The 9169-nt window shown below is 32.1% G+C and overlaps 2 protein-coding genes across 2 annotated transcripts; one reads left to right on the top strand and one right to left on the bottom strand.

The window, feature by feature from the left end:
• Positions 1-583: 583 nt before the first annotated feature.
• LOC108478044 (laccase-15-like) lies at positions 584-3235 on the top strand. Its single transcript, XM_017780479.2, has 5 exons — positions 584-823; positions 1015-1166; positions 1275-1648; positions 1734-2696; positions 2790-3235. Exons 1-5 carry the CDS (start codon positions 662-664, stop codon positions 2918-2920), a joined length of 1782 nt encoding a protein of 593 aa, XP_017635968.1. The 5' UTR covers positions 584-661; the 3' UTR covers positions 2921-3235.
• Positions 3236-7019: 3784 nt separating this feature from the next.
• On the bottom strand, positions 7020-8621 carry LOC108478283 (uncharacterized oxidoreductase At4g09670-like). Its single transcript, XM_017780722.2, has 2 exons — positions 8037-8621; positions 7020-7840 (listed from the first exon to the last, which is right to left on the bottom strand). Exons 1-2 carry the CDS (start codon positions 8496-8498, stop codon positions 7220-7222), a joined length of 1083 nt encoding a protein of 360 aa, XP_017636211.1. The 5' UTR covers positions 8499-8621; the 3' UTR covers positions 7020-7219.
• Between the last annotated feature and the right edge of the window lie 548 nt (positions 8622-9169).

Below are 9169 nucleotides of genomic sequence, written 5' to 3'. Positions count from 1 at the left end.
AAGTAGTTCAATATTCCACTTATTCCAAACATCATAAATTTCAACAAACTCCTTTCTAATTAGATATTTCCTTCACGTTTCAATGAATGAACAAATAATTCGAGATTTAAATTATTGTGGCAGTATATATTCAACCTATGAAATATTATTTATTTAAGAGAAAATTTCTCATAATTATGAATGTAAATTTTTGCATATATTTCGTAACGGATTCTCAAATTTTTTCAAAGTGAAATTGAAGTGATGCATATCTTGGCAATAATAGTTGTATGTAATAAACTAGTTAATGTTAAGATTATGTGATGGCACAAATGGTTGAATTAATCCTTCACCACAGCATTCCCTTCATGACTCTTGAAGTAAATTCAAAAGGCAATGGTTTATGAAAGTAAAATGAGAAGTGATTAGATCATTAGATGGTGGGTCATTTTGAGTTTCTCTAACCCTAATTAATTCTAAGCAGGAACATAAAAGGTTAAATGCTGAAGGAAAGTAGTCTAAATCAAGTTCTTAAAAAATATACGATATTTGGATGCCTTTCTTCCTTTTTATCCTTCTTGGAGCAATCTAGCTTACCAACTTCTTGGACAGACATTAAAGTCTATCAGTTTCACCTATTTGATGCTCTTACTCTCTAACTTCATTATAAAATCCTTGGGAAATGCCTTTTTGCATTTATGGTGAAAAGGGTTCATGCCAAAGTTCTGCCACAAAAATGATTTTGCCTAAGAAAAGCTTAATCCTTATTCAAATACTTTGCTTCCTAGTACTCTACTTTCATCACCAACCTTGCTCCCTAGCAATAGATGAATATGAATTTGTAGTAAGTGCTAATTATAAAAGAGATTGTAATTTGGATATAACTCTTAACATGTTGGGTCTTAATTATTAAGAGTGGATATAAACTAATTAACCCCACTAAACATAGGATATATACATCTTTTGTTAGGTTAATTGCTTTAGTATACTGCCTTAGTTTCTAACATATATATATATATTCATGTATCTCTGCAGGTGAAAGAAGCTACATACACAAGATTGTGCAGTACAAAGAAGATTTTAACTGTAAATGGACAATTTCCAGGGCCGACTATAGAAGCTCAGCATGGAGATACAATTTATGTCAACGTTTATAACCAAGGCAAACAAAACATCACCATTCACTGGTATGTCTCCACTTGATCACCAATTCAATGAATATATATGTGTATATATATCCTTGTTGCTAGAGAATGTTGGAGCAAATCATTGTGTTTATGTAAATCCTGGGACAGGCATGGAGTTCTACAGCCGAGGTATCCATGGGCAGATGGACCGGAATACATCACACAATGCCCTATCAAACCTGGAGGAAGATTCAGGCAAAAGATTATATTTTCAACCGAGGAAGGGACCCTATGGTGGCATGCTCACAGTGACTGGTCAAGGGCTACTGTTTATGGAGCTATTATCATCCACCCAAAGGTTGGAACTAGGTACCCTTTCCCTAAACCCGATGCAGAAGTGCCCATAATATTAGGTGAATGGTGGAAAGAAGATATAACAAAGGTTCTCCAGCAAATGCATGACGCTGGAGGGGACCCTAATATCTCTGATGCCTTTACTATCAATGGTCAGCCTGGTGATCTTTACCCTTGCTCTAAACAAGGTACCTTTTTTTCCTTTTCGGGTTTGTATTTAATGCATTTGTTAAAAGAGTATAAATCACAATGTCACCTCGCTTATTGCTGCAGGTACATTCAAGCTAACGGTGGATCGAGGCAAAACTTATCTACTTCGCTTGATAAATGCTGCAATGAACATCATTTTGTTCTTTGCCATAAAAAAACATAATCTCACAGTTGTGGGCGTAGATGCAGGCTACACCAAGTCACTCAGCAGTGAATATGTTACCATTTCTCCTGGACAGACCATAGATGCCTTGTTATCTGCCAACCAAAAACCCGACCGATATTACATGGTTGCTAGGGCTTATTCTACTGGTTCCAATCATCATTTCGATAACACTACGACCACTGCCATCGTTCAATACAAAGGAAAATACAGCAATCCAACTTCTTCTTCTTCTTCTTCTTCTTCGTTGCCATCTCTTCCTTTCTACAATGATACAAATGCGGCCTTTTCTTTTCTTGGTGGTCTCAAGAGCTTAGCCGATAAAAAACATCCAATTGATGTCCCATTACACATCAGAAATCGAATTTTCACCACGATTTCCGTTAACTCTTTCCCTTGCCGAGACAATAACACTTGTGCTGGTCCTAATGGAACTAGGTTTGCTGCTAGCATGAACAACATAAGCTTTGTTAATCCATCGACTGCTTTGCTCCAAGCTTACTATCAGCACACCAATGGGGTGTATGGGGATAATTTTCCCGACATGCCACCATTTTTATTCAATTTCACTGACATATTTCTTCCCTTGAACTTAGAAACTCCGAAACGAGGGACCGAGGTGATGGTGTTGGACTATAACACCACGGTGGAGATTGTTCTTCAAGGGACGGCATTGATGGGCGGGATTGATCATCCTATTCATCTGCATGGTTACAACTTTTACATTGTTGGATTTGGGTTAGGGAATTTCGACATATACAAGGATCCTTTGAAGTACAACCTCAAAGATCCCCCGCTTCGAAACACGGTGAGTGTACCCATCAATGGCTGGGTCACCGTGAGATTCAAGGCAGACAACCCTGGTAAATTATTGCTTTAGCCTTTCTCCATTATCATAATTATAATAACTACATGTGATTGATGTTACTAATTTGATTAAAGGGTGGATATTGTAGGAGTTTGGTTACTGCATTGCCATATAGACCGGCATATGACTTGGGGGATGAAGACTGTTTTCATAGTAAAAGACGGAGACCAGCCCGAAGAGAGGTTACTGCCTCCGCCACCGGATATGCCACGGTGCTGATAAATCTCTGCTGAAATTTCATCTTTATAATTGTTATAATTATTATTATTTTTTTAAAATTGTAATGCTTTTTGGGCTAGGTCATGGTTTAAATTCAAAATTGTTGTTCGAACTATGGTCATATACGCCGTTAAATAACTCTTGGTTGACAGGCACAGTTAAACTTAAATGAGCATTAATTCAGTTGATTAATTCAATGGACGAAGGTAAAAAAATTGATAATATAATTTTGTGTGTGTGTGTGAAATAAGTAAAATTAGATTTAAATTTTGAGATTATCTCACATTATTATTTAAAATTAAAAATTTATATAAATTTTCAAGTAATGACATGGTATAATTTTAAAGTGTCGCATACAGTTTTTTAATAATCGAATTAGTGGTTGAATCGATCAAAACACTGGTTCTCAATTCAATCGATTTGATTGGTTCAAATGCTAGGACAACAATAATTAAATAAATAATTTAAAACTATTAAGATTAAAAAAGAAAGAATTTTATTAAACTAGTCCAACCTTTTCAACTACTTATTTTTGTTCTAGTTTTCGATGTTTATTAATTCCATGCACTTTCTAATTCAATTTGTTCAACCCATTTGTTTAGACCAATATACCAATTGATTCCTAGTTCAACTGGTCCAATCAATCAATCTAGTCATGCTCCAAGAACACTGGTCACATTATCAAATCTTGAAGAAATCAAAGTTAAACTATCCCTAAAAATTACTAGATCATGATGGGAAGATATATATATATATATAAATATATTTATAAAAACTTATACTAAAATTAAATGAGATTTTGGTTGAAATTGGTAAAGTTGATTTTATAATAGTAATATTTTATTAAAAATATAGAAAGATAAAATTACCCTTATATTAATATCGATTACTTTGTAAAAGTAAGTTGCTTTTAAGTATTTCCTAACTAATTAGCGTTAGGTTAATTCGTGACATAAATTCAATCAAGAACTTAAATAATAATATAAAAATTATAAAATAAAAATATAAAATAGAGATAATTAGGCTTCATTTGGTTTTAGAAAATAGAGATTGATTTTGTTTTCATGGAAAATGGATGATACTGAACAATGTATTTGATTCAAAATTTAAAAAAATATTTTTAAAAAATAAAAATATGTGAAAATAGAAAACAACATTAAACAAATGTTTTCATTCACTAAAAATATTTAGTAAAATTGAATAAAAACAAAAGCCATTGTTTTCATTTTGAAATGAATTGACTTTAATTCAAAGTAATATAAATACAAAAATATTTTTTTTTTTCCAACAATTTTTAACTTACCCAATAAGTTATATATAAATGTAGGAATTTTATTTTATTTCTACTGTTTTTATAATATGTTTACAAACATTTTTTTAATAAAAATTAAAAATATTTTTAAATTTTATATAATACTTTTAATAAAAATTAATTACTTTTAAGATATTAGTCCATTTATCTAACATAACTATTCACTTGTCATAAAACTAATGGAAATTATAATAAAATGAGATAAAAGGAAGACGAATAATTCTTTCTTTTTTAAACATAGATACCATAAGTTTATGCATGCCATTTATACATATGCATAATTAAAAAATTAAGGTACCCTATATTCTTTAGGGATGGTAAGAAAATAAGTTTTAGGGTTATGAGAGTTGAAAAATATTCATTTATGAAAATATGTATAACACTCTGCTTTGGATATTTATAAATAAAAATGTGTATTGTTAAAATTTTATTAGGAATTTTAATTTGTATGAAGTGGTGGTTAGCTCTTGCCGAACACTCATTTGGCACCGGGTCAAACCACTCCCACCCATATATTATATAAATAAAAACCTTATTTATATAAAAAAAAAACCTATGGAATAAAAATATAATGAAGGAAAAAAAAGTATAAAATATCTCATTATAAGTTGTCTCGTTAAAAACCTTTACGAAAAACGCTAGTAGGACAAAATCTTGGTTAAAGGAAAAGAATATAACATATTTCAAACTTCCTCTAATAGCAATATCACATTATATCTTTGAGTTGATATATTTTAATATTTCAATTATTTTAATTATTTCAAACTAATTAATGTTTGTTTTGTTGAACACTTGGATATGGTAGTACCTCCACATATATATAAATATCTTATTTGATATTGACATTTACGTAGATTTAATAATATCTAACATTAGCATAGCTAGTTTATAGAGATGAATCACTTGAATAAAATAACCACATATCAATGGTTTCTTTGAGATATTTAAATATATGTTTAATTACATTCTAATATCTACGTGTTAGAAAAGAGCTAAATTTTACTAACAAGTTTACAATAAATACCATATCAAATCGAATGTTATTTGCAAGATACATCAATGTTCATATAACTCTTAGATATGGTACTTCAGTAACTAAGAAACTTTTCACCATTATCATAAAGTGAAATAGATCTTTATTTCCATCTAATGATCTTACAACCATTAAGATACTATGCTATTGATAATGAACAATGAAATTTATGAGATGCAGTTTCGTATGTTCCTATAGTAGTAGTGATATCGATTGTCAAAGTTGATAAAAATGAGTAATGAAAGGTCACAGTTTTGTCATCTTCTCACTCTAGTGAAGCTCTACACTCTATGTTTATCTTTGCTTCGTGATCAACAAAACTTCTCTAAATAAGGTTTAAATATTACTATTAGAGTTGTTCATAAATTAGGTGACTCATTGAGTCCAATTAGCTCGATTAGATCCCACTTGAATTTAAATAAAATGAATTTTTTTAAAAAATTATTTAATTTTAATTATAAAATTATATTTATATTAATACAAAAATATATATTATAATATCATTATTTGTTAAAATAGTAATGTAAGCTTTTTGGACAGGTTAAGCTCATGCTCAAGTCTTGGAATTTTCTTAAAATCAAGTCTTGTTCAGTCCAACCAAATCCATGAACAACTCTAAAGGTTACACATCTTTTTTTGTAAATATCTATTTTTTTTTTGTTATTTTACTATACTCAAAAGGGTATTTGCCACCCATTTGCTCTAATTTTTTAAACTCCACTAATTGTGTATGAAACAAATTTTCTAAATTATAAAATAATTTTTAATCATAAAATTACAAACAATTAATCAAAAAATGACATGAAGCAATATGATGTGGTTGGGTTTGGCTCGGCTCTTTTACTTTTTCATTCATTATTATTTAATGCATGTTTAATCACCATTCACATATTGATTTTCATATTTAATAGATGAGTCCTATATAAATACTATAGACTTAAATGATGATGATCATTGTATTTTACATTTATTAATTATAGATGTAACCTATGTTCATAATAGAACTATTTATGGATCAGATCGTAGCTTGATTCAACAAAAATTCAAGTTCAAACAATCCGACCAACTCACTCATTTTACAATTTAAATATCAATAATTATTAAATATATAATTTTATATTAATAATTACATATTTTTATAATTAAATTTTAAAGTAAAAATTGAATTTATAGTAGTTGGAAATATGAAAATTTTATGTAAGCTTGGACAAGACTAATTGATAGAGGTGAATGTTAGTAAGCACTCTACTAGTTTCATCACCAAATCCTCTTAAATTTTGAGCGAGCGTTCAGGTCTGAACGGGTAGCTCAACCTATGAACAATATCCCTATTTTTCACGTTTTAAAGTTCAAAGAAATGAGATTGATTTTTAAAAGAATAAAAACAAGTACCAATTAAATTAGTTTCTACAACAATGAAATTAGGTATTGTAGTGTTGAAATTAAAATCAATCATAGATTATAAAGATAATAAAATAACAAGTGATCATAAAGTGATTAATTTAAATTATTATTTTATATTACATGAAAAAGTAATTTAAATATATTTTATATAAATTAACAAGAGTTAAAATGTAAAAGATTTGAAAGTTTTTAAGCTTAGGTTTGAGAATATGGATTTGAAAACTTAGATTTGAATTTCATTATTATATAAATGGTAAAAATAAAATGTATAAATTAATTGTAAAATCAATATAATGCAAATATAAAACTATGAATTTATCGAATTTAAAAGTACTCGAAGCATTAACAAATTCATAAAATTAAGCTACATTTCTTAAATAGTTTATTATCAAAATCCATAATTCCAACCTGGCATTCTGAGGTTGTCCTCTGGTTTATTATTGCACAAACCAAAATAGTTTGGAGTTACCCACTGAATGAAGTTCACGTTTGGTGCAAAACTCTCACTCTCAGGATACAAGAAAATTGAAAAATGATAGATTATACCACATTAATTGACAATTTCAACAGGTTCAAAACCTTTCTCAATGGATGCCTTGACAGCATCCAAAACCAATTGTGTCTTCCTGCTGATCGTAGGCCACTTCATATCCGGCTTCGCGCCCTTCTTTTTAATGTTTTGAACCAAGGTAGCAAACTCCCTCACCATGCATACTTCCTGGGGCAGATCGACGGTAACCGTATGCTCGCTCGGAAGCGGCTCCCATCCTGTTACGAGTTCGTTGAATCCGGGTTTCGCGGATGCAGTATAAGAGGCCTCCTGCTCTTGGTAAGGAATGACGAAATCCGTGAGGTGCAAGGTTCCATGTGTTCCTATAGCAGTGATATTCATTGTCAAACTAGTTAAGAAAGAGCAATGGAAGGTTGCTTTTTTGCCATCCTCCCAGTGCATTGAAGCCCCACAATCTAGTATCACCCCTGCTTCGTTAAGAACAGCTCCTCGCAAGGCTGTTACGGTCTTGGGCAGCTCGTAGTCGGCTGCCCACAGGATCGACCTGATCCCGTACCACCCCGCATCACCGAGAGCACCAAGTGCGTCGAGATCGGGCTTCACACGGATGTCGTTCTTGAGAAAATCGAGGTCGGTAAAGAATGTGAAGCAGCTGTTCACCTGAGGAAGGCCAAGGTTATTAAAATAACATTGTCAGTCCATCATAAGATAAGTCATACACTGCAGCAAAAAGGAATTAGATGTCAATCTGAGTAAACTTAAGTTATGAACAGAAATGGTAAATGCATAACAAAAAAGTTATGAACAGAAATGGTAAATGCATAACAAAAAAGAAGGTTATGAAAGAGAAGTTTACAGTTTTAAGTTGACCAAAGCGCTGCTTATCTTGTAAAAACTCCTCCATTTTGCGGGTCCTTGGATGATGCATCCACATGGTCCCATCCATAATCTGAACCCCGTTTTCCTTACAAGCCCTTAGTATCTCATCAAACTCTGCCACATTGAGAGCCACGGGCTTCTCGGTTAGCAAATGCTTCTTCTTCTGAGCTATCAATACAGCCCACTTGAGGTGAAGGGTTGTGGGTAAGGGCATATAAACGGCGTCAATGTCAGGATCGCCCAAAAGGGATTCGTAAGAGCCGTAGATCTTGGCTTCAGGGGGGAAGCCATTGGACTTGGCGAAATCGGCGGCTTTGTGGAGGGAGCGGCTGGCGACGGCAGAGAGAGTGGCGTTGGGTGCACGTAGGATGGCTTGGGAGACTTTGCGGGCTATCCCGGCGCAGCCAATGATTCCAAACCTGATTGGAGTGTGAGTCATTGTCGGGGGGAGGAAGAGAGATAAGTGATATAATTGATGAACGGACACTATTGCTTTGCTTTGTTTGATGAAGTCAGACAGAAGACTGACGTAAATGAATCAGATAAGACAACATCTTTTACTTACTTTTTACGGGGCATTTCATTTCTATTTTTTACAGATAATTCTACACTTTGCTATAGATATATTTTGGGTAAAATTCCCAAATAATCTCTCTAAAATTACCTCCTCTCTATTTAGGTCACTTTAAAATTATTTTTTTCAATTTAAGCACTGCGGTTAGAAACTTTGAGCATTTTGTTCACTCCTCCATTAAACTCCAAACAAAATGTTGACTGTACCTCTATGGAATGCTGACCGTCCTACCACGTGTGAATTTATATTTACATGCCATTGAATTAATTTCCCAGAAAAGGGCAATTTCTTATATTCATCTCTTCATCATTTCCATTTCTCTCTTGTAATTTCAAAAGCTTAACTGGAATTGGAGCTAGTAGTTGATCTTTTAACCCTTCAATCGCAATAAGAATCGGGTGTTATCCACTTAAACAATAAAACCATCTCAAAATTCATCAAGCCCTCTCAAACCTCTCACCTTTTATAATTATTTAATTTTTAGTGGTATCAGAAAAATCAGTTTTAGAACTCATTTCCATAAACTGAATCTGTAA

The sequence above is a fragment of the Gossypium arboreum genome, chromosome 5 (genome assembly GCF_025698485.1).
Source record: "Gossypium arboreum isolate Shixiya-1 chromosome 5, ASM2569848v2, whole genome shotgun sequence".
NCBI lineage: Eukaryota > Viridiplantae > Streptophyta > Magnoliopsida > Malvales > Malvaceae > Gossypium > Gossypium arboreum.
Note: the sequence above shows the minus strand (reverse complement) of the source record. Positions and strands in the feature narration are given on the sequence as shown.

Bases quoted from the DNA above. Each gene is read 5' to 3' on its own strand.
- LOC108478283 (XM_017780722.2), bottom strand. From the start codon at position 8,498: ATGACTCACACTCCAATCAGGTTTGGAATCATTGGCTGCGCCGGGATA. The intron at 7,841-8,036 runs GTAAACTTCTCT...GGCCTTCCTCAG, and splicing joins GCTTTGGTCAACTTAAAACT to GTGAACAGCTGCTTCACATT.
- LOC108478044 (XM_017780479.2), top strand. From the start codon at position 662: ATGCCTTTTTGCATTTATGGTGAAAAGGGTTCATGCCAAAGTTCTGCC. The intron at 1,649-1,733 runs GTACCTTTTTTT...TTATTGCTGCAG, and splicing joins TTACCCTTGCTCTAAACAAG to GTACATTCAAGCTAACGGTG. The intron at 2,697-2,789 runs GTAAATTATTGC...TGGATATTGTAG, and splicing joins ATTCAAGGCAGACAACCCTG to GAGTTTGGTTACTGCATTGC.